Genomic DNA, 24,770 nt, shown 5'->3' with positions numbered 1-24,770 from the left:
GGCATGGAATTAAGAGATAATGAAAATTTTCCATGAACTTTAAAAAACCCATTCATATAAATACGATTAAACATTTATGTGTCTTTGGGTGAACTTAGTTTTTATTTTTTTCTGAATAGTTAACTACAAGTAGAACTGTTAGGTTACACTGTACCATTATTTTTGTAAGTACCACTGAGCTGCTTTTCAAAGGAGTTGTACCACTTTATATTGCCCATAGGAAGGTCGTACAGATTTATCCTGAGTTTTCGGCTGTGTTTCATAGTTTAGCTCTTATATGTAATGTTTATCACCTATTTTTGGAAAATATTTGTGTATGGCACTGTGCTGAGTTCCAAATTCATTCTTTTGCACATAAATATATAATTGTTTTAAGATCATTTTTTATAGCAATGATTTGTCTTAGTTATCCAGTGCTATTATAATATAACAGTGGATGACTTGTAAAAAGATATTTATTCTTTCAATTCAAAAGGCTGGAAGTCTGAATCAGAGTGAGTACATGCTCCAGAGGAAAGTTTTCTCTCTGTGTCTCTCCTGGCTCTAGAAGTTCCCTCTGCAGGTATCCGCATGTCCAAAGGATATGCTGTCTGTCCCAGGCTCTTCTGTCTTGGTTCTTTCTTCTCTGTTAGCTTCTCTCTCCGTTTTCTCCATGATAAAAAAGTGGGGCTGACCACACTCCAGGAAAACTCCCCTTATATGGACAAGGGTTGTGATGTGATTAAGGGTGTTGCATCCCAGGTTAATGTTCTTACATTAACTGATCACAGCAGAAAACATCATAGACCGGGGGATAATTACATTATTATTTAACTGTGAATGAGAATCCTGGATGTGTTATGCCAGGTTGACTGGAGAAACAAATCCAATGACATTCATATATGTATAAGAAAGTGCTTTAAATCAATAAGTAATTATTATTAAAAAAATGGATCCAGCTCAGCCCAGTCCAACTCAAGTCTGAAAGTCATATTCTCGTCCATAAAGCCCCTTTTCTGATTCATGCAGCCACATGCAGTGATGCAGATTGCAGGAAGATCACAGGCTGGTGGGTGCAGAGCTGTGTGGATTCTAAGTTGGTGGAAACATGACAGCGCTCCAACAGCTCTACAATCAGTCCTAGGGAGACCTACCAGGCAGGAAGGCAGAGTTGCAGAGTGAGAAGGATGTTCTCAGGACCATTCTTATCAGAGGGCCATAACCTCAAGGAGGCAGCATCAGGCTTGACAGGTTTGACTCCACCCTTAGCAAAGGGTGTCTAGCTGACATAAAATTATCTAAGCACCACAATGGCCCAAGCAAATTAATACATATTTAGGGAAGTCACAATTCAATCAATGACACTATTTTTACCAACTGAATTATTTTGGTGCTCTTGCAAAAATCAATCGACTATAAATATCATAGTTTATTTCTGGGCTATTAATTATTTTCTACTAACCATATTCATTCAATCTGTATGCTGAACAAGTAATCAGAGAAGCTGGATTTTATGAAGAAGGAGGCATGAGGATTGGAGGAAGGCTTATTAACCACCTGTGATAGGTGGATGACATAATCTTCCTTGCTAAAAGTGAGGAGGAGTTGAGGCACTTGATGACGAAGATCAAGGATTGCAAGCTTCGGTACAGATTATAACTCAATGTAAAGATCTAAAGGAATTGGGTGTCAGGCATTAATGAACAAGGAAACTCAAGAGTCCATTGGTAGGCAATTGAACACCCCCTTGCTGAGGGGTTGTGGGGAGGAGATGAGCCAATCAGGGTGCAGGGTAGCAACGATGAAACATATAACTTTCTTCTAGTTCTTAAATGCTTCCTCCCCCCAACTATCATGATCCCAATTCTGCCTTGCAAATCTGACTAGACCAGAGGATGTACATTGGTACAGATAGCAACTGGAAACGCAGAGAATCCAGGACAGATGACTCCTTCAGGGCCAGTGGTGAGAAGGGCGATGCCTGGAGGGTGGGGGTAATGTGGGGTGGAAGGGGGGAACCAATTACAAGAATCTAAGTATAGCCTCCTCCCTGGGGGATGGGCAGCAGAGAAGAGGGTGGAGGGAGACGTCAGACAGTGTAACTTATGACAAAACTACAATAATTTATGAATTATGAAGGGTTCATGTGGGAGGGGGGAGCGGGGAGGGAGGGGGGAAAATGAGCAACTTATATTAAGGGCTAAAGTAGAAGGCAAATGTTTTGAGAATGATGAGGGCAACAAATGTACATACGTGCTTGACAAAATGGATGTATGTATGGACTGTGATAAGAATTGTATGAGCCCCCAATAAAATAATTTTTTTAAAAAAGAAGACCCAAATTCTCACAACTGAACTTAGAGGTACATCATGATAAATGGAGAAAATATTTAAATTATCAAGGATTTTGTCTTGTTTGTGTCCAATTAATGTTAAGAGATCAAAAGATGGGCTGCACTGGATTGTTTTCTGCTTCTAGTCAATTTCAAGAATAGAACGGTTATATGTAGAAATTATGTTCCATTTTACAATTATTATCAAAGAGACTTTACAAGATTATATCACATAAGGGAGCAGCTTAAATAAGCTTTGATACTGAAAATTGTGTGTGTGTACATGGAGTAGCTGTTATGCACTTGGCTGCTAAATGCAAGGTCAGAAGTTCTAAATCACTAGCTGCTCCTTGGGAGAAAGATGAATCTTTCTATTCCCATAGTTAGTCTTGGAAATCAAAGGGCAGTTCTACCTTGTCCTATTGGGTCGCTATGAGTTGGCATCAATTCAATGGCAGTTTTTCATATGCTCATATACTTGTAATTAGTAGACTTAACAGGTTGGATTATACAGTTGAGAATGAGGGTACTGGTAGAACTAAATATAAAACTTTCACATAATACTGTATAATTATTAGAATTAGGTTATAGGAAATAATTGAATAAACTGAATAACATGAAAGTGGAATTCTACAGTATTATATTAACACCAAAAAGATTAAACCACAATATCCAAAGCTTATTAAGTAGCATTCCCGTTATACTTCTAAGAAAGACTTGTTTATACTTCTGGAATTCTATACTTTCACTATTCTTCACCAGCACCATAATTCAAATGCATCAATTCTTCTGTGATCTTCTTCATTAACTGCCTGACATTCATATGCATGAGGCCACTGAAAATACCGTGGCTTGGGTCAGGCACACCTTCAATGTGACATCTTTGCTCTTTAACACTTTTTAAAGGTTTTGTGCAGCAGATTTACCTAATGCAATTTGTTGTTTGATCTCTTGACTGCTGCTTCCATGACCACTGATAGTGGATCCTAGCAAAATGACCTTGACCATCAATCTTTTCTCCATTTATCAAGATGTTACATTTTGGTCCAGTTGTGAGGCCTTTGATTTTCATTACATTGAGTTGTAATCCATTATTGAAGGCTGAAATCCTTGATCTTCATCAGCAAATGCTGCAAGGTTTCCTGGCTCTCAACATGCAAGGCTGAATCATCTGCAATATCTTGGATTGTTAATAAGCCTACCTCCAATCCTGACACCTAGTAGGACTGCACAAAGTCCAGCTTCTCAGATTCTCTGCCCATACAAATTGAGTAAGTATGATGAAAGGATACACTTTTCTGATTTTAAACTATGCAGTATTTATTCCCTTATTCAATTTGTTAAAGTGTATCTAGGTCCATGTACAGGTTCCACATGAGCACAATGAAGTGTTCTGAAATTCCATTCTTCTCAGTGTTATCCACAGTTTACTATGATCCACACATGCAAATGCCTTTGCATAGTCAATAAAACACAGGAAACAATGTTTTTTCCTGATTTCAGTCAAATCCATCTGGAATCAGTGTGGTAGTTTTATCTGTGTCAATTACACACTCCTGCCTAGTTGTGGAGTCAGATCCATCAATCAGGTCACAACCTAATGCTGTCTCCTTGCAGGTATGGCTTTCTTATGAGGACCTTAGGACTCCACTACCCACCCTTACCCTGTCCTGCTTGCTAGACACACTAACAGATGACAGAGCTCTCCCATGTTTCTACTGACCTTGATCCACATGACTCTACCCAACGGTCTGTGATCTTCCTGCATTCTGCATCATTGCATGTGGCTACATGAGTCTGATGAGGAACTTAAGGAATTAGTATCAGACTTACGGACTTGAGTTGGACTGGGCTGAGATGACTTCTTGATATATAATTACTTCTTGATATAAAGCTTTTTCTTACACATTAATGTGTCACTGGATTTGTTTCTATAGTCAACCTGGTCAAACACATTATGGTACCTGTGTTTGGAAAGTGGGGTACTAGGAAACAAATCATGAAGATGGAAAGTAGAGGCATGTCTGAGCTCTGCTTTAAGGCAGTTGGATGGATTTGATTTTTTCTAATATGGATAGCCAGATGTCAGATATGGCCATGTGGTAGAAGTTATCTTTGATTATTCCTACCTCAAATGGCGAAAATGAATGTGATGGGTGTTAAGTTGCAGTTCAGGAGGTGAAAAAGCCTCTTGACGTTCTCTGCAGGAAAAGCCATGTTGCTTAGTCAAAATTCCTGACAGAAGGCCTGGTCCTGGCTTGATGCTATTAGAGGACTAAGTTCATAATGCACATAAATGGGATAGTTTAGATAGAAAAGGATTTAATTTGATTGTTTTAAAAATTGTGTTTTGGATCTAACTGTACTAGGATTATACTGATTTCTTCTACAGATTGTTATAGATATAATGTATAATAGAAATGATTATTGTGAAGTATGAATAGAAAGTTTGTAAGCCTACTGCCTTCGACCATTAAATTAGATCTGTTAAATGGGTAGCTGGAATTACCTGTAAGGGAGGCTACTTGGCTTTTTGAATTCTGAACTAGTGGTTAGTGCCTAACGCTGGAAAAATATGGAACCAGGAAGGAACTTTCCTCTCTAAGACTGAAAGTTAAAGGGAGCCCTGGGGCAGCGTGCAATGCTAATTGACCACCTGGATCCAATTGTTGAGTGAATGAGTAGAAGTGGGAGAAATGCAGCAAGAGAGAGACAGGTGAGGCTGATCACTGACACCCATGGATATGGTTCACAGGGACTAGAGGGTTAATGAGAGCAGGCTGGCTGGTCTAAAGTTTGAAGTGTTGAGCAGAACCTGAGCCTGTGGTATCACCTAGCCCACAGGGGCTAGGACTGTTGAGAATTTGTGAAAGGGCTCTTGGTCAAGAAGTGTGGCAGCTAACATACACCCTGGTAAGGCTAAGCGAGGGGGCCCATGAACCCGACCAGAGGAAGACAGGATTTTTGAGCCTATAAACTGGTGCACATTGCTGCTGACTTTATGGCTGGCCTTCTCCAATTTGATTTTGCTTATGGGTGCACACTCACAACTAAAATGAAGATTCTTCATATCAAAGAACATGCTGCTTGTCTCTTTGGAGAACTAGGTTGATAGAAATGGGTAACGTAGAAACCCAAACTGGGAGGAGAAAAAGACATGAAGTGACTGGCTTACAAACCTTCATGACTGGGGAAAGATGTTGATACGATTACATGATTAAGGTATAGGTGGTTCATATAACTACAATCGTTAGGCAGAGAATATTACTGTTTTATTCACTTATAGAATATAAGGTTAAAGTAAAGCTCGTGACTTTCATTTTATGTGTATTAATTGTATCATGTTGGCACCAGTATGATTTTATTATTGTTTTTGTTTTAAAATTATGTATGGCTAAAGATTTGTGTAAGGGTCTCAAGTTGGCAGTAGTGGTCTGCGGTTGTTACAACTGTGTCAACTAAACACTCCAGGCTTGGGATGGAGTCAGACCTCTTAATCAGATCACAGCCTGATGCTGTCTCCTTGGGGGTGTGGCCTGCTTATAAAGATCCTAGGATACCTCCCCACCGTGCCTTTTCCCTTCCTGCTTGTTGGGCACCCTTACATCTGACAGAGCCCTGCCATGTTTCCACTGACCTTGGATCCCCATGACTCTGCATCCACTGCCCTGTGATCTTCCTGCATTCTGCATCACTGCATGTGGCTGGCTACATGAGACTGACCAGGGACTTATGGACTAGTGTCAGACTTAAGGACTTGAGTTGAACTGGGCTGGGATGTTTTCTGGATATATAATTACTTCTTGATATAAAGCTTTTTCTTATACATTAATAAGTGTCACTGGATAGGTTTCTCTAGTCAACCAGGCCTAACAAAATCAGCAATAATATCCCTTACACCACATCCTATTCTGAATCCAGCTTGAATTTCTGCCACCTCTGATGTACTGCTATAACCACTGTTGAATTGTATTGACCTGAATTTTACTTAAATATCATATTGATACTGTTCATAATTTCCATATTCTGTTAGGTCACTTTTCTTTGGAGTATGGATCTCTTTCAATTGATTGGCTGGATCTCTTTTCAATTTCTTGGGATAAGTCAATAAGCGCATCCAGTAAAAAACACACTCACTGTCATTGAGTAAATACCAACTCCTAGCAACCCTGTGGTAGAACCCAAGGTAGAAATGCCCCTGTGAGTTTCTGAGACTGTAACTCTTTATGGGAATAGAAAGTCCCATCTTTTCCCCAAGAAGTGCTTGGTGTTTTTGTACTGCCAACCATGCAGATCACAGCTCAACTCATAACCACTTCCCACCATGGTTCCCTATCAGTGCAACGTTATTAATTTGCTGAAACATTTCATCAATTTCCATCAATTTTAGTATTCCATCAATTTCTGAAGCCTTATTTTTCACTAACGCCTTCAAGGCAGCTTGAACTTCTTCCTCCAATATCACTGTTTCTTGATCTGAGCTACACTTCATGAAACTAATTCTTTTGGGTCGAATAACTGTACATTCCTTTCATATTTGTTTGATGCCTTCAGCATCATTCAATGCTCTTCCCATTAAATCTTTTAATATTGAAGAGAAGGGAGGGAAGGGGAGCTGACAGCAATGATGCCCGTACAACCCACTCAAGGAGAACGAATAACAAAGCTTTAAATCTTTATGGGAACAGTGCACCTCATCTTTCTTTTATGGATAGGTTGGTGGTTTCAAACTGTTGACCTCGTGCTTTTCACCCCAACATGTAACCTACTATACCTGTCACTGAGTCAATGCTGACTCATAGCAACTCCCTGTGGTTTCTAAGACTACCTGTTTACTGGAGTAGAAAGCCTAGTCTTTCTCCTGGAGCTGCTACTGGTTTGGAACTGCCAACCATGTGCATTGCAGCCCAATTCATAACCACTACACCCCCAGGGCGCCAACATATATACGTGTGTATAAGTGTGTATGTGTGTGCACATGTACTCTCTTCCTGCTTCTGAGATGCCATACACACGCATACACATTTTTTCCTAGAAGCAGAGAGAGGTCCCCTGACCGTAATCAAGAAAGAAAGTCACCAGCAAAGCATGTGCAAGATCCCTGTCTGAGTGGCAGCATCTGCAGAAGTATGAGGTCTCAGTACTGACACCGTGAAACAGAGCAGAGAAGCCACAGTAAGCCCTTGAGATAGTGCATAGGAGATGCACCAAAACCATGCAAAAGAGCAGAGAAGAGGGACCAAAACACTGAGGCAAAGCAGCAAGCTACCTGGCCCATGGAGCAAATCAGAGGCCAAGGATCAGAGAGACATGCCTGCCCTCATGGCTGAGAAGAGGCACTGTAGGTAAATTAACTATCTTGTAACATTTTGTAACCTGTTAGCTTACCTAATAAATCACATAAGCGTGATTTTTATCAGTGAATTCTGTGTAGCCATTGTAATGAATCATTGAACGCAGAAGAGAAGTACAGTAATGTGTGAGCACTGGCTGGTATCAGATTGGTTAAAAGAAGTTGGAATGGTGGCATGTCTGACTTCTGCCTTATGGCAATTGGCTTGTGAATTCCCAAAGCTGGTGTAGGATCTAATTTTCCTTTTCCTTTCTAGCCAGAGGTTTGCTGTGGCACTCATGCCATTTCTTCAATCAACTACTTAGTGAATTTTAGATTGTTTCACATCTTCATGATAGCCAAAGGAATTTATATGAAATCTCATTATTTTAGGGTATTTAAGTTTCTGTGGGGAGATAGCCAATTAATATGGCTCTTCTAACTACAATCCTTTATATGCTGTATTGTAAATTCTAATCTCTATTCTTGTGGTTATAATCCCATTTTAGAAGAGTTCTCTTAAGGTGGGGTGTATTCAAAATCTCCCCCATAGCAGATGGTGTGATCTAAGTCATCACTGTTTCCTTAGGATATCGTCCCCAGAAAGAATTCATGGGGCCATTAAAAGAAGAAGAGCCAGGGGGGTACATTAAGATCCATCTACAGTACTGGAGGTCAAGACCTGAAGGCTGTGGCACAGAGCAATGGAGGCAGGACAAGATCGGAGGCTGAGGCCACAAGAGCAGAGAAGAAGTGTGAACACTATGAGACAGGTTTGGGCAGGTTTCCTGGTCTATGCAAACCAGAAGCTAACGGACCTCATGGTTGAGAGATTGAAGACCAGAGTGAGGCTTGGTTTTGAAGTCAGAAGAAACACTGCGGAGGGCCAATGGCTGTATTATTATTGTTTACTGATCCTGACGAGCCCATTGTTGCAGCCACTGTGTTAATCCATTTTGTCAAGGGTCTCCCTCTTTTCCATGCTCCTCCATTGTACCAAGTATGTCCATTTCCAGGGATTGATCTCTCCTGATAACATGTCCCAAGTACATGAGACAAAGTGTCATCATCCCTGCTTTTAAAGAGCATTCTGGCTGTACTTCTAATACAGATTTGTTTGTTCTTTTGGTAGTCCGTGATACTTTTAATATTCTTCACCATAACCATAATTCAAATGCATCAATTCTTTAGTCCTTATTATTCAACATCCAACTTTCATATCCACGAGGTAATTGAAAATACCATTTATTTCTCTGAGTATGACATAAAATATTGTAAAATTAAGTACCATATATACTCAAGTATAAGCCACCCCGAGTATCAGCCAAGGCATCTAATGTTACCACCAAAACGGCATTAGAAATGTGCTGAAAAACTCGGCTTATACATTGGTATATAGGTATATATCCTTTTGAAGTAGCTAGTTTAAGTGGCAACAATTATTTACATACCTAGTTTTTAATATATACATTTAAAAGTGAATTTTACCATTACATGCTGTCTTAGCATGTAACGTTGCTATAAGAGAACATCACGAGTGGATGGCATTCACAAATAAATTTATTTTCTCACAGTTAGGAGGTTAATGTCTGAAATAATGGTGTCAGATCTAGGGGAAGGCATTCTCAACAGCTCTGGAGAAAAGTCCTGGTGTCTTCTGAGCTTTTGTTCCTAGGAAAGCTTCATGTGGTATGGGATCTATATTCTCTTGCCTACTTCTTTTGCTTAAAATTATTTTTTATCTCTAAAAATACATGGATGCAGGACACATCCTACACAAATTCTGTCTTATTAACACAATAAAGACAACCTATTCCCAAATGGGATTATAACTATAGGTGTACAGATTAGGATTTGTAGCACATATTCAGGAGAAACATAATTCAAATCACAACATATTATACTCAAGGATTTTTATATTTAAAACTTTTGTTATGTATCATCATCTTAAAATTACCAAATTATGTTTCTATTTTTATTTCTATGGCACATTTAATTCCTTTAACAACTTACCTTAGCTGCATGGTATGTACTAGCTTCAAGCAAATCTTCTTTTTTAGATTCTTTCGCGAGCAAGTTAAATCGACTTAACATTGCCGCCTTACAGAGCCGACTTGCCATTGACACACCACTTTTAAACGGGGAACTAAAGTAGAAAAGAACGAAACATTTACTATTCGGAATTCAGCCATGTATATTGATAATTGTAGAGATCAAAACCAACATGTATCCTAAAAATATTTATTGATCCCAGATTATGTACAAAAAGCATGTTAAACTGAATTTTAATTGAAAACTCATTTCTAATATTTAATTATTTTTAGCCCCATTTCTTTAATAACATTTCAGTTTAAGTTTTATACTTCTACATTAATAATTAAAGCAGAAGGTTACTATTTGGGGCATTTTACTGTTTGTGTGTGGTAGACACATACCAGTAGGCTTCAAAAAGTTTATAAACAAAATTAAAAGATAATAGTAATTTTTCTAACAGCTTTATTAAGTTCTTTATATAGTAACATTTAGAAAATGATTTTTATTTTATGTAAGCTTTAACTCAAAAAATGAAATATATTCACCTACCTTAAATCTCAATTTATAGGTGAAGGTATCTATTTTTTTGTTTTTATTAAAAGTGGGTCTACAGATCATGAACTTTTGCTACTGTAATTTCCCTCCTTAATTATATCTCACATTATTTCTTATTGTTAAAGATAAAAAAATTCCCCATAATCCTCTACTCTTCCTGTTTTCATGCTCTCTATGAATTGTCTTCTAGATCCTTCCTGCAAAAGATACAACTGGTTTCTCCTCCCCCTTTTAATTTTGTAGCCACAAGGGGCATGTTCTTCTAATTCTCTTGCACACTTGCTTCCACCATGTGAACAGGTTAGGATTACCTTACTAGACGTTGAGTGGATACATGGGCCAGGGCCTAAATGACCCTCTAAGATCATCTAAGCTGACCTGCATCAGAACAACAACTGAACCCCATTCATGAAGGAGGCAATCCAAATCCAGAACCATCCAGGTGACTTAAGTATGGACTTGTGAGCAATAATAAACTACTATTTTATAAAATATCGATAAACTTTGAGGTTAATTCATGTAATAATAGTTCACATACACTTCTATGTACGAAATCTCATTTGCATGTATTAATTTTCCAACCTGGTCCCTTAGTGATTTCTCTCTTTTGTGGTAACTTTTCAGAAGATTCTGTGGACATTCCAAATATAATAAAGTGCTACTTTCTACAAAGAGTGGATCTTTTACCTCCTCTTTTCCAATGTTTAATATCTATAATTTCTTTCTCTTGCCAAATGTACCAATTCCTCCAGTATAATGGTAATTAACAGCAATGAGATTGAACAATCATGTCTTGTACTGATTGTTTGTGGGAGTATCTCTAAGGTTACATCATGTATATATAGTTCATCCTGTAAAAAAATCTACTCCCACTTTTAATTGAGTAATTTTATCTAGAACAGTTATTGAATTGTATTAGCTAGATATATGGCACTTCTTCCTAGAGCAACAAATACAGTAAGTTACATGAAGCAGTTAAGTATTTCAATTGCTACTATCCTTGCATTCCTAAAAAAAAAAAACAAAAAAAACCCCAGAGACGATAGAAAGTGTATGTTTTCTCGAAAGGTCTAGTTCAAATGGCATCTCTTAAGAGACACCCTCCCTGAGCTCCCAGGCAGTTACTCTTTTCCTGTGATTCTTTGTATATTCAAGTGTTTATAAAAAAAAATTTTTTTAAAGACATCAGTACTGCAGTATAAAATACAATTTTTATAAATATGGTGCTAGATTATCCTAATACAGTTGACAGTCCCTTGGTTATCAATGTCATATTTATGAACATCTTCTACTTGCTTTCAATGTTACATAAATTTGCTCTCACTTTGAAAAGATTGATTCAACTCCTACTCACAACAAATTCCTTATCACAATCATTTTCACTTGCTGTTCCTGCAGCTTTTAAATCGGTGAAAAGGCCCTGATGCTTTTCTTGCACCCAAACCCCAAAAACCCACTGCCGTCAAGCTAATTCCAAATCATATCAACCCTACAGGGCAGAAGAAAACAGCTCACTAGTGTTTCCAAAGTCATAGATACTTTTATTGGCACAGAAACTTCATCTTCTGTTTTTGTAGTGAAAGCCAAACTCACAGGCAATCTCTAAGTTATTGTGGATTCTTTACAGATGCAAATGCTTCAACTTCCTTCTGTTTTACACTAAAGTAAAGCTAGATAAGAACCATATGCACCTGGTCACACTGACCTACCCATTCTTAAAGACAAATTCTTAAGAATGGTTATCATTCATAATACAGGGGGACTGCCTGCATTTTACTTAGGTACTTAACTTTGATATATGGTATCTTACAAATAATCAAAACACAACAAACAAACTCATTGCGATGGAGTCGATGCAGACTCAGGACCCCATGTGACAGGGTAGAACTGCCTCTGTGAGTTTCTAATACTGTCTCTTTACAGGAGTAGAAAGCCCATCTTTCTCCCTCGGAGGGGCTGGTGGCTTCAAACTGTTGACCTTGTGGGTCTCACTCCACCTGGGCTCCTTGGTCTATAACTTTTGGTAGGAGGAAAAGACAGTAATATTTTAACAGATTTAGGCAGCAACAAAACATTAGCTTTATAAAATCTATTCCTAGCTTTTTAGAGAGGATTGGAAATACTAGCTATCTGTAAGTTTATAAAATTCCTCTGTGAGTTACCTCAGAATGGTGTTCCACTTAGTAACAATTAGGGTATCTTTTTGATAATTTCCTCATTGAAGATGAAAATCTGTGAAGTATACTCATGAATCCTGCTTTGGTGGTTCCCTTTTTAGTAATCTAGTTTCCTTGCTCTCTTACAAATTCATCTTTGCTTTATAGTCATTTCTGATCATTTGGTGCATTAAGACAATCTTTTAAAGTAACACAGTACTATTGGGCAATATTCATTATGAGTCAATCAGTTATTTACCTAAAGAGTGACCTCAAGGATTGGTTTCAGCTTAAAGTTTAAAGAGTATCTCAGGGCAATACTCCCGGAGAATCTACAAGTCTCATCTGGTTCAATGAGCAAGTTTTATTTCACATTTTTCGCCTATCAGAATCCATCTAGTGTATTCATGGAAAGTAGTGGTAACTTGGTACCATCTAGTTCTGGTATCAGGATAATTGATGACATGGTTTGTTTATTTTATTAATCCTGTAGCCTGATTTCTTGAGTCTTACATTTACTTCTTTCTCTCTGGCTTTGTATAAGTAAACACTAGTGACTGTACAATGGCTACCTGCACTATTCATCAAACTAGGATGTGGAACGTAAACTTTATAAACTGTATTATAAACTGTATTGATCAAGATGTTCCATGAAACTATGGACTGAAGCCTTCAAACCTGAAAACTAATGCATAACTCACTGCCTTTGAGTTGAAATGGATTCACAGTGACCCTATAGGAAAGGACTGAACTTACCCTGTGGGTTTCTTAGACTCTTTATAGGAGTAGAAAGCCTCATCATTCTCTGGGGGTGCGGCTGGTGATTTTGAACTGCTGACCTTGCAGTTTAGCAGGGCAACTTGTAACCACTACTACATCACAAAGGCTCATATTTCTTAAATTAGCTCCACCAAATTCAGGGTGCTTTTATAAGTTATTTTTCTACAATGTTACAAAGAATGCCTTTGTTTGTATGGGTGTGCTTACATGTGCGGTTCTGATATTTAAAAAAACAAAATGATCTTGGTGGCAGTGGTCATCTTTCTATTACAACATTTAATAAAATGCTTAATTTATTTCTTTAGAAAATATTAGTGCCTTACTAGAACAATGATAGGAGCCTTCGTGGTGTAGTGGTTACATGTTTGACTGCAATCTGCACGGTTGGCAGTTTGAAACCATGAGCAGCAACGTGGGAGAAAGACTGGGCTTTCTCCTTTTGTAAGGTTAGTTTCAGAAACCGACAGGGGGTCCGCTTTCAGTCAACATTGACTTGATGACAGTGAACAGAGTAATAATAAATTAGTGTATTCCTTGTTAAACCCAACCTGTTCCCCATAGTAAAACTTTTCTGCAGAATGTCCTAGTCTGTGATTAAGTCACGCTGGCGTCTTTAGTGCTGTATCTTAATGTTCTCCCAGTTCTTCATACATTGCTCATGAATGGAGTTGAATTTTTCAGTTATATTTGCATGAGATACCTTGATGGAGAGACTACAAAGTTTTCATAATCAAACTGAGTCCTGAAAATAGTAACATATCTGTCACTCCACTTCTTTCAAAATTGGGTCCCGAAAGATTCCTGTCACGCTTCCTAGTTCCCATAACTATTGCTGTTACAAGGGATTTAGCTTTTGCATTTCAGGTGCAAAACTTCAAAAGTGTAATTTTGCTAGTATTTCTAAGATCTAATAAAATGAGGACCCCTCCTTGTCTTGTTCTCTGAGTTTGAGTGATAACTCTATACTTTACTATACACCTTTAGAAAGCTAAGAAACTTCTCCAGGATTTCTTCTCCTGTGGGCATGGGTGGGGAGCTGACTTTTAACTATTACAATAATGTCTGTATCATGGTCATATTAAATTTATTATTATTATTATTATATGGAAAAATGGAAATTTGTAATCAAAACATTTTTTTTGCAGAAGTCTGAAAGAAGTTAATATATCTAACCTTTCAGTGATCTTTCCACTTAGACCATCCACAATCTCCAAAGAAACATCTCCTTGTGCCCAATTTAGACTCAGGGATTTATATTCCAAGTTTGTTTGAAGTGGATACGCAGATGGTACTAAACTAATGTGAGGTCTATTGACCAAGTAAAACATTGGAAGTTTTGAAGTCAGTGTATCATCCACACGCTGCTTTATAGCTATTTCCAAGCCTCTAGTATCACTGCAATTCTCATCACCTAGAATGCAGAAGGAAAATGATCAGAATTCAGCATAAAAAAATGAAAGAGTTCAAATCAACTAGGAAATAGCTTTTTATCCTTTACCTTGAACTTCTCTTTCTACTTCTTAGTAGCTATTTCATTACTTGCCAGGACCAAGTACAGGTAATGATAGTTAATTTCCTCTTAGAAAAATTAAAGACAATGATGAAAAGATACTCCATTAAAGAAAACTGACCCACAAATAAACTGGCCCTTTTAATCTTGATTTCTGTTTGAAATTAGGGGATAATGCAGTACATAAACCTGGCTAACAAATATTTGGTAGATGCGAGGTTTTTTGTTTTTTTTTGTTTTGCCACATCTGAGGGCCATAAACATTGTGTTACAGAGCACATTGTGTTATAGAGCACTAAACAATGTTTTAGTTTCAGAGCACAAAGTAACTTAAAGACTGTTCCTTTCTGCTTAAAATTGTGGCTAATACGAAAAGCTGTGAGCTCTTGGTTTATATGTGTGGAAGCAGAGCTAAAAATATGCACTATTATATATGTACTATTATTAAATGAGCTGCACCCAAGCTTATAAAAGGTTATGGAGTCCTCATTTAAAAATAATAATTCTACACCAGAGTTCTTATCTCTAACGAATGCCAAAGGTCTCATAAGAAAATCATATGTATCACTAGATAAAATGTACAAATTAATTTTGTTTCCCCATCATTGAGAAAGTTGAACTGGGTTATGGGACTTATACCCAGTATGCCTACCTCAGACAAAGAAAATGAACTACAAAGGACATAACACTATATTATTCTGGTGGAAATTGTGGATTTTTTATATATATATTTTTAATCACAATAATAATAAAATATATTGTTTCTGACACCTTCTTCTAAGTGCTCCTTTTAGTATTTCAAATAAAGAGATAAAGATGAAACCAGACAAATTAAAAATTTGACTTGAGCAAAGAAAATAAAGTGGGAGGAAATAGGGTCTGTGTAGACATTGTAAATATAATGAACAGAAGAGACAAATTCAAAACAAAATGCAGGGAATTTCTATCACACTCTAATGAGATAATGACACTGGTAGTATCTAAAAAATAATAAATTTGGAAAAAGAGAAAGCAACCAAAAGTCAAACCCTTTAAATGCCATATTATTTTACCTAGTTTTTTTTTAAGAGGAATAAAAGCTAATATTAAAAACTCAAGTTCATTAATACTGTTAGAAATTTAGTATATTTATACATGTATTCCACAATGATTTACTATATCCAAGGTATGGTTTTTAATTATGTGTTGAAGCTAAATCTTGTTCTTGGAAAATATATCTCTAAAATCAAATCAGATAATTAAAATTTTAAATTTGATTCATTCAAAATGATCGGTAATAATTACATGTAACTCAAAGGTTAAAGTCAAAGGTTAATTATAGTCAGACTTATAAGAGCCCAAACTATGAATAGATACCATAAAATAATGAGGAAATTCTTTATATACTGAAATGGAAAGATTCCTAATCTATGTTATATGAAAAAAAGTAAAATGGAGAGTCTGGTTGGTATGATCCATTTGTATAAAAATCAGAAAAAAATAACGTACAGGAGTTATTTCTCTAAAGAAAAACTATATTGCAAAAGCATACACATGTGCACAGAACAGATAAAAATGTACACTTTTCCAGAGGGGAAAAATAGGTGGCTGGGGCAATGGAAAGAATTTTTCACTGAATATTCTTTTAAGGCTTTTGAGTTGTGAACCAAGTAACATATTTTCTATTTAAATAAATCAAGTTTATGATTAGAAAAATAACCATTTCCTTTGTATTCGTTTTTAAAAAGACACACCAAACAAATAGCAATAAAATACAGTGACTTACATGTATTTGGAACTGAAAAATTAGCATCAACATAGAAATACCCAAGAATAATGAGAAAATACAAAAATAATAAAGCAACCCCAAACCAAAAGTATTATCCACATCAAGATCTTACATTTACACATACAATCATTACCAAAAATTATTAGCAAGCAAAAGAAGTAAGTGTTCCAGTATTTAAGTTGTTTCAGATGGGTAACTAAAACTCTGAAACACCAAAACTTTGTAAAAACTAATGAAATGAGCCTCCAAAGGGTTTGCTAATGAGATAATATTGGGAAAATCCATTCAAACTTAAAAACCTTCTGTAATAGCCCACAACAAAGAAAAAAAAATCCTCTGCCATCCAGTGGCTTCGTTTTCGAGGATGTGAATCTTTACAGAGCAGATAGCTTCTGCTTTCACCTGTGGAGCAGCTGACAGGTCCAAATGTGTTATAAAAGGAGTAAGGCAGCCAAGACCCAAAATCCCCAGGGGAGTAAACATTTTTATTTCAGGAAGCACTATAAGTACATTACGCAACTTGAGAAATTTGAGGCTGCACCGTCTCATAAAAGAAATGGGAAAAGTTGAGTATTAAACAAAAAATGAAAGTTTAAGACTGAGTATTATATCTAATTGACTAATTTATAATATGCATTCTGAGGCTTCTTAGAGGAGAATAAGAAAAAGTGAAGCATCCTAAGTGTGGTTTCACGTTAACGTCAAATAAAAAGCCCAACAAAACAAAGGATCTCTATTTTGACCTTGTTGATTTTATGCTGATGTGTAAAGATAGCAAGTTCACTAGTGAAAGAAATAAGGGCACATTTCAATTTTTCACTTACCAATCAGCATACTATTGATATAAACTGGCTGTATAAAGTGGCTCAGCAAGGCACCCTGTACACCAAGCACTTCCCATCTTGTCAATTTATCACTTGAGGACATACTACTTATTCGATTAATGACATCTGCAGGACAGTTAACAGTCAGATAAATTTTGCCTTCAACAGCCACATGCAGACTCAGTTCTTCATGAGCTTCATATGCAGACATAGAATGAGGAGTAAGACGTCTGCAGAGAAAAATAACAAAACATTTCTTTTTAAAAATCAAATTGTCATAGTAAAATCTACAGGTCCATAACAAGTATTCTCTAACTTTGCAGTACACTTTTAATTCAAGAAATAAAAACAGATGCAAGGCAGGAATGGAATAAGTGGATTAACTAAGATTAATAATAGAGAAAAATATCCATAATATATTTAGAGCATCCAGGAGATGGGGACAAAATTTTGTTCCCATCATAGGGTCTGGGTTATTTTCTTCCTCACTGTATATATAAAAAATTTAAACTCTAAAATAATTTTAAAAACTTGGTACCTTTTTGTTCAAGAAATAAATCCAATAAAACATGTTAAGTTTTGTCTGAGTTTCATTAAGTTTTCAAGAAGCATTCACTGTCCTTGTGTATGAAGTATTACTAAGAGGACTTTCACCACAATACTACCCATGGTTTCCTCTAGTCTAGATATTCAGACATGATGTGAATTTTACTTTTGTTTTTGTGTTTGTTTGTACTGTTTAAATTACATGATACCTTATGCTACTCATTCCAACTCAAGACTAAAGGGAGAATACAGATAGATACGAAGTTACTTTTCAATTTACTGTAGGAATTCAGAATGTATCCACTTTTCCCTTATGCACTGTAAGTGCAAAATGTATCTTTATATAACTGCCAAATCACAGAGAACCATGGCCTAGCCAAGTTAACACATAATCCTTTAATTAAATACTTTTATTAGGGGGCTCTTACATCTTATCACAATCCTTACATTCATGCATGTGTCAAGCACATTTGCACATATGTTGCCATCATTATTTTGAAAGCATTCTCTTCCCACTTGAGCCCATATCAGCTCCCCATTTCTTCCCCCTCCCTCCTCCACCTGCCCTCCCTCATGAACCCTTGATAAGTTATAGATTATTTTCATATCTTACATTGTCCTCCATCACTCCTCACTCACTTTTCCGTTTATCCCCGTGAGATTTTGGTTGATCCTTGTGATCGATTCCCTTTTCTCCCCCTCCCCTCTCCTCCCCTAATCCTCTTTATCTCTACTCTCATTGTTGGCCTTGAGGGGTTTATCTATCCTGGATTCCTTGTTTCCAGCTTTTATCTGTAACAGTGTGCATGTTCTGGTCTAATCTGATTTGTAAGGTAGAATTGAGGTCATGATAGTGGGGGAAAGGAAGCACCAAAGAACTAGTGGAAAGCTGTGTGTTTCATCAGTGCTATACAGCATCCTGACTGGTTCATCTCTTCCCTGTGACCCTTCTGTAAGGGGATGTCCAGTTGTCTACAAATGGGCATTGGGTCTCCATTCCATGCTCCCCCACCCCCCATTCACATCAGGTATGATTTTGTTCTGGGTCTTTGATGCCTGATCCTTGATCCGATTGACACCTTATGATCACACAGGCTGGTGTGCGTCTTCCATGTGGGATCTGTTGCTTCTCAGCCACTTGTTTTTCTTCAAGTCTTTAATACTCCAGACGCTATATCTTTTGATAGCTGGGTACCATCAGCTTTCTTCACCACATTTACTTATGCGCCCATTTTGTCTTCAGCAATTGTGTTGGGAAGGTGAGCATCACAGAATGCTGGATTATTAGAACAAAATGTTCTTGTGTTGAGTGAGTACTTGAGTCAAGGACCAATGTCCATCTATAACCTTAATTATTAACATATAGCTATGAGTACACAGTTCTATTCCCCTTTCGTTATATACATATTTATTACATATATACATGCATGTATTGACATCTATAAATGTCCTTTGCTTCCTGGTTCTTTCCTGTATTTCCTTTCACTTCCCTCTTGTCCCACCATCATGTTCGGCATTCATTCTGGTTTAGTAATTTCTCTCTGCCACATTTCCCTTAAGCCCCACTAGGCATCCTACGCCCTTCTCTCCATTGATTTTGGTTCATTTGTTCTCTTATCCCTGGTTTGGTTACCCCTCACCTTTCCTTTCTCCCACCTCCCCCTTCTCCGGTATCCCCCCCACTCCCCAAGAACCGTTGGTCCCATTACTTCCATCTCCAAATTGTTTATCCCACCTATTTTAGATAGACATGCAGAGACATGGATAAGCACAAAAACCAGGCAAAGTCACACAAAACAACAAAGGAAGTCAAGACCAACAAAACAATAAAAACAAAACAACAAAAGGAAAGCCACTGACAAAAATGTAAAGACCTATAAAAATAGTTTAAGATCTGTTTGTTGTCCTTTACGAGTATTTTCCAGTAGAGTCTGATGGGGTGCCACACTGTGTATCCAAAGTCTACTTTTGGTATTCCCTAGGGATTTCATCACCTTGCTCCCCTTACTGCTCTGTTGAATGCTTTTAGTTTTTCGCCCCAGCATAATGGGATCAGATTGTAACACATAATCTTACCATCACAGCTAGTATTACTCTTGACTTGCACCTTGGCAATTATTATGGCCAGATGTACATTAAAATAATTGTATGCATGTTTTTTACTATTTCCCTTAACATAAAATATTAGATGAGATTATCAATAAATAAGGAGATGTATATGATATGGTCATTTTAATTGCTTTTATGACAATTTCCATAATACTTACAATTGTGACTTAATCTGAGCTGATCCTTTAGGCAACTGGCTCATATAGAGATAAATGTTAATATTCTGTTTGAAAGTGAGTAGATTAGAAGCTGGTTCTGTACAAAATATGGATTTTTCCATCATAGCAGGATTTTTGCTGTAGAATAGTAATAGTTGTCTATAAAAGTACCTAAAATAAATGAGGCAAAGCTTTGTCAAGCAATACAATTTATAAATGATGTATTTCAATGTTACTATATTCATATGGGTCATAATCAATGTTTTCATTATGCTAACTTTTATATTGATATGGACTCTTAAAATAATCTTATTTAACAAAATTATTAAGCCTCTTAAGACATCTTCATTCAACTGAATCTCAGCCTACCTTAAAGTATTCATCTTTATTATTAAACTGCCATTTCATATTAGTCTTCAACTATCATATCCTGCAAATTGTTTCTCTGGTAGGTCCCATGTTTCAGCTTCTGCCCTTTTTAAAAGACAGTTCTGCTCCCAGCCTCTCAGGTAAAGAGCCAACCTTGCCTTCCTCCCCTAAAACCCCCACCCACAGCCCCAGCAAAACAACAACTACAACAAATACTGCAGTTCCTGATCTTCAGTCGTTTTGAAGAGAAAAATACAAGAGTGTACACACAAAACACTGAAAACCATAACTTGAATTAAGGCCATGAAAAGCAGATATACTGAAAGTCTATATTAATTAAATCAAGGGATAAGTACCATTTGCTTATTAAGAAAACTGTGATTTTAAGATGCAATACATTAAACTTATCGGAAACATGTAACAAATTAATTAGCAGCCTGTACAGTGTCAAGTGTTGGAAGAAATAAACAGGCAGCTTTAAATAGGCCAAATAACAAGCACAAAAGGAGCTTAACATCATAGACTTCCCAAATAACTTTTCACATTCTCTTTAAACATACATATTGAAGTACAATAAAAATTTTAAGTTTGTGAAAAAACACCATTATCTTTTAATTCCATTTACACAATCTACTTGAAGTCCTCTCATATTTCAGGGGAAAAGAATATAATTTTACTCTGAAAGTCAAAGAAGACAGCAAAAACAAGTACAGATGCACAGATTAAACAATATTACCTAAGAAGAGACCTTCTTGCTGTAACAACAGCATGAGTGTCATGCAACACTCTTCCATTTGGTGTAATGCACTGGCCGTAATTGTATTCACCTGTCCCTAAGGCTACAACTTCATGTTGCCCAGCTGGTGGCGAGGGGGAAAAAAAGAAGGTAAACAGGTTATTTTGACTTTTCACTTCCCTATCTTCAACTTCTATCCCACTATTTTTAAATTAACCAGAAAAATAAAGAATAGTTTCATATCAAACAAGTTAAAGCCTGCTAAGAAACAAAAATTTTAAAATATATAACTTATTGTTAAGAGAAGTGGGAATAGGAGGAGTGAGCTAAAGCGTATGCAGGCCCTAGGTGAAAATAGAAGACAGGTGTAGCTGGTCCAATAAGCTGGGAGGATTGCGAGTATAAAACAGCGGCTTTGCGACCCCTGTGGGTTGTGACCCCTTTGGGGATCCAATGGCCCTTTCACAGGGGTCACCTGATTCATAACAGTAGCAAAGTTACAGTTATGAAAATTTCATAATTTCATATAAAATTACAAAAGTAATTTTATGGTTGGGGGCTCACCACAACATGAACTGTATTAAAGGGTTGCGGCATTAGGAAGCTTGAGAACCACTGGTGTAAACGGAATGGCTTAAAGTTTGAGAGAAAGATGACTGTAAATTATAAGAACTTTATGGATTTTTCCTGAGCTACTGGGAAGTTACAGACGGGAGCAAAAATCAATAAGAAAAAAACCACATCACCTTGGGTTATATATTAACATCATTCCTCTATGTGGAGATTACCACATGGAAGGGTCAAGAGTCCAAATATGAGATCTAGCACAGTAGTCCAAGTAAACACTAAATTGCTGCTGTGTGTACCACTGAGTCCGTCGAGACACATACAATCTTATGTATAGTAGAAGGAAACATTCGGGGCCTGGCACCGCCTTCACAATCGTTCTTATGTTTGAGCCCATTGTTCCAGCAACAAGTGTTGAATAGTGACAGTTCAAATGAAAGGAATGATCAGGTGAGACTGAATTTGGGGATATAAACATTAGAGGCAACTCCAGTGAGTTAAGAGATAACTAGTAATGGGTTGCAAGTAGAACATTAGTTTGAGTGAATGTCATTTGCTAAAATGGAAAAAGCCGGAGAACTAGATGGAGAAAAGCTGCTTTCTCAATATTCAAAATCAAGGTATTTATACGCTGTTAAAAGAATATGCCATTCTGGAACTCAGAGAATGACAGATTCTAAGTGATACACTAAGGGAATGTTGACTGACTTAAGAAGTATCCAAAGAAGATGGAAAGAATACACTGAATCACTGTACCAAAAAGAACCAGTCAACATTCTACCATTTCAGGAGATAGCATTTGAGCAAGAACCAATTGGTGATAAATGATGAAGTCAAGGTGAATTGAGTACATTCGCCAAAACAAGGTCCAGGAATTGATGAATATTAATTGAAATGTTTCAAATGAAGAAGCCTTGGAAGCACTCACAAGTCTATGCCAGAAGACAGCTTGGAAGACAGCTAGCTGGCCAACTGACTGGAAGGTCCCTGTTTGTACCCATTCTAAAGAAATGTGACCCCACAGAATGCTCACATATTTTGCTTGAAACGAACTTGTTACTAAAGGCTCCAGGTTCATTCATTTCCTTTTCCTTTTTTTTTTTTTAAGCCACCCATCCTACTACCAAGGGCAAGGAATCTGGAGGGTCTATTTTTGTGTGGTTTTTACAGAAACACATTATATTTACACAGTTCATTTCAAGAAATGAAATCAAGAGCCTGTTAAGCCCTCCATATACGTGGTTTTCTTTCTCCCCACTCCCCTCCCTCCATATGCTATCCATCCCCTCTCCGTTCCCACCCTATCCTTGGCCACCTCATACTCATCAGTCTTGTCTTTTGGTGTGTAAACCATATTTGGTTTTCTTTATAATAACAGTGTTGTTAAATCTTTTTAAGACTGACTTATTGTGATACACATGTTCTCTAGTTTTCTTCATGTCTTCAAGTTTAAAAGAGTTGTCATGGCTTTTACTTGATTATTTTACTAGATTACTTGTATAATATCCCATTGTACAGAAGTACCAGAGTTTATCTATTCCTATACAATTGGGATTATTTTCCTTTCTTATTATGGAAATTGCTACACTAAACATAGGTGTGCATTTGTGTTTTTACTGTATTCTTTTATTTTGGTTATATAACCAATAGGAAAATTGCTGGATCATATTTGTATTTGCCCACAGTGGTTGTATAATTGTACAGTTTCACAAGCAATGTAAAAGCATTGCAGATCCCTCTGCATCTTCTCTAGCATTTGGTTTTATTTAATTTTGCTAAACATCAGTGAGGTGGTATCTCATTGTTTTATGTTTTCTCTTATCGCTAAGGAATGGTAACATTTCTCCATACGGCTGGCGGCTGCCTGAATGTTGTCTTTGTAAATTGTCTATTCCTGTTCTGTGACTTTTTTTTTTTTGATTGGGCTATTTGTATTTTTCTTAAGATTATGTTGTTTTCTTGAGATTTTGGAGATCAGCCTTTTATTTGATGTAGTATTGCTGAATACTTTTTCCTAGTAAGGGGGTTCTGTTGATTCTTTCAATGAAGTTTTTCATTATACACAAAATGTCCTATTTTTATTAGGTCCTAGTTCTTTTTGTTCTATAGGTTAGATATTTTTCATTATGTTTGGTAGTATGTTTATGCCTTGCATTAGGGTCATTAAATTTCTCCCTATTTTTTCATTGATGCTTCTTAATAATTTGTGTTTTTTATTTAGGTCATTGATCTATCTTGTTTTTGTACATGGTTTATGGTATGGGCTGTTTCATTACTTTTCAGGTAAAGATGCAGTTTTTCCAGCACCATTTGTTAAAAAAGCTCTCTTCCCCATTTGTTTTTAGTTCTTTACCAAAGATTTGGTGTCCATATACACTTGGTGAATTCTAGTTCTTTGATTCTTGTACCTGTACTAGGCTGGTTTCATTACCGTGGCTATATAATACGCTTTAAAGTCCAGGCGTGACAGCCAGGCACCATCAGCTTTCTTCAAATTTGCTTATGCACCTATTTTGTATTCAAAAATCGTGTTGGGAAGGTGAGCATCACGGAATGCTGGGTTATTAGAACAAAGTGTTCTTACATTGAGGGAGTACTTGCTACCTTAATACTTAACACATAAATATGTGTACATAGATCTATTTCCCCATCATTATATATATATATATAAATGTACATTCCTATAGTTATACCTCTATAAATGTCCTTTTCCTCCTAGTTCTTTCCTCTATTTCCTCTTACTTTCCTCATGTCCCACAATCATATTCAGCCTTCATTCGGATTAATTAATTCTTCTTGGCTACATTGCCCTTGATCAAGTCTCACCACGCATCCTATACCCTCCTTGCCATCAATTTTAGATTATTTGTTGTTCCCTTGTCCCTGGGTTGGTTGACACCCCCACCCCCCCACCCCAAACAGTTGGTCCCATTGTTTTCTCCTCTGGATTGTTTATCCTATCTTATATAGACATGCAAAGACAATAATAAGCACAAGAAAACAAAACAGAGCAA

At 36.9% G+C, this 24,770-nt stretch overlaps 1 protein-coding gene across 1 annotated transcript in view; it reads right to left on the bottom strand.

Moving 5' to 3' along the window:
• ADAD1 (adenosine deaminase domain containing 1) overlaps positions 1 to 24,770 on the bottom strand; it is a 56,994-nt gene that overhangs the window by 1,377 nt on the left and 30,847 nt on the right. Inside the window, exons 7-11 of the mRNA XM_004711841.3 lie at positions 21,190 to 21,313; positions 20,085 to 20,255; positions 17,272 to 17,501; positions 14,343 to 14,580; positions 9,658 to 9,790 (exon numbers count right to left, since the gene is read on the bottom strand). Coding sequence (XP_004711898.1) covers positions 9,658 to 9,790; positions 14,343 to 14,580; positions 17,272 to 17,501; positions 20,085 to 20,255; positions 21,190 to 21,313 — 896 coding nt within the window. The remainder of the gene's footprint in view (positions 1 to 9,657; positions 9,791 to 14,342; positions 14,581 to 17,271; positions 17,502 to 20,084; positions 20,256 to 21,189; positions 21,314 to 24,770) is intronic.

The sequence above is a fragment of the Echinops telfairi genome, unplaced genomic scaffold (genome assembly GCF_000313985.2).
Source record: "Echinops telfairi isolate 266 unplaced genomic scaffold, ASM31398v2 ScPeMD7_14;HRSCAF=57, whole genome shotgun sequence".
Lineage (NCBI taxonomy): Eukaryota > Metazoa > Chordata > Mammalia > Afrosoricida > Tenrecidae > Echinops > Echinops telfairi.
This window is presented reverse-complemented; position numbering and strand designations above follow the sequence as displayed.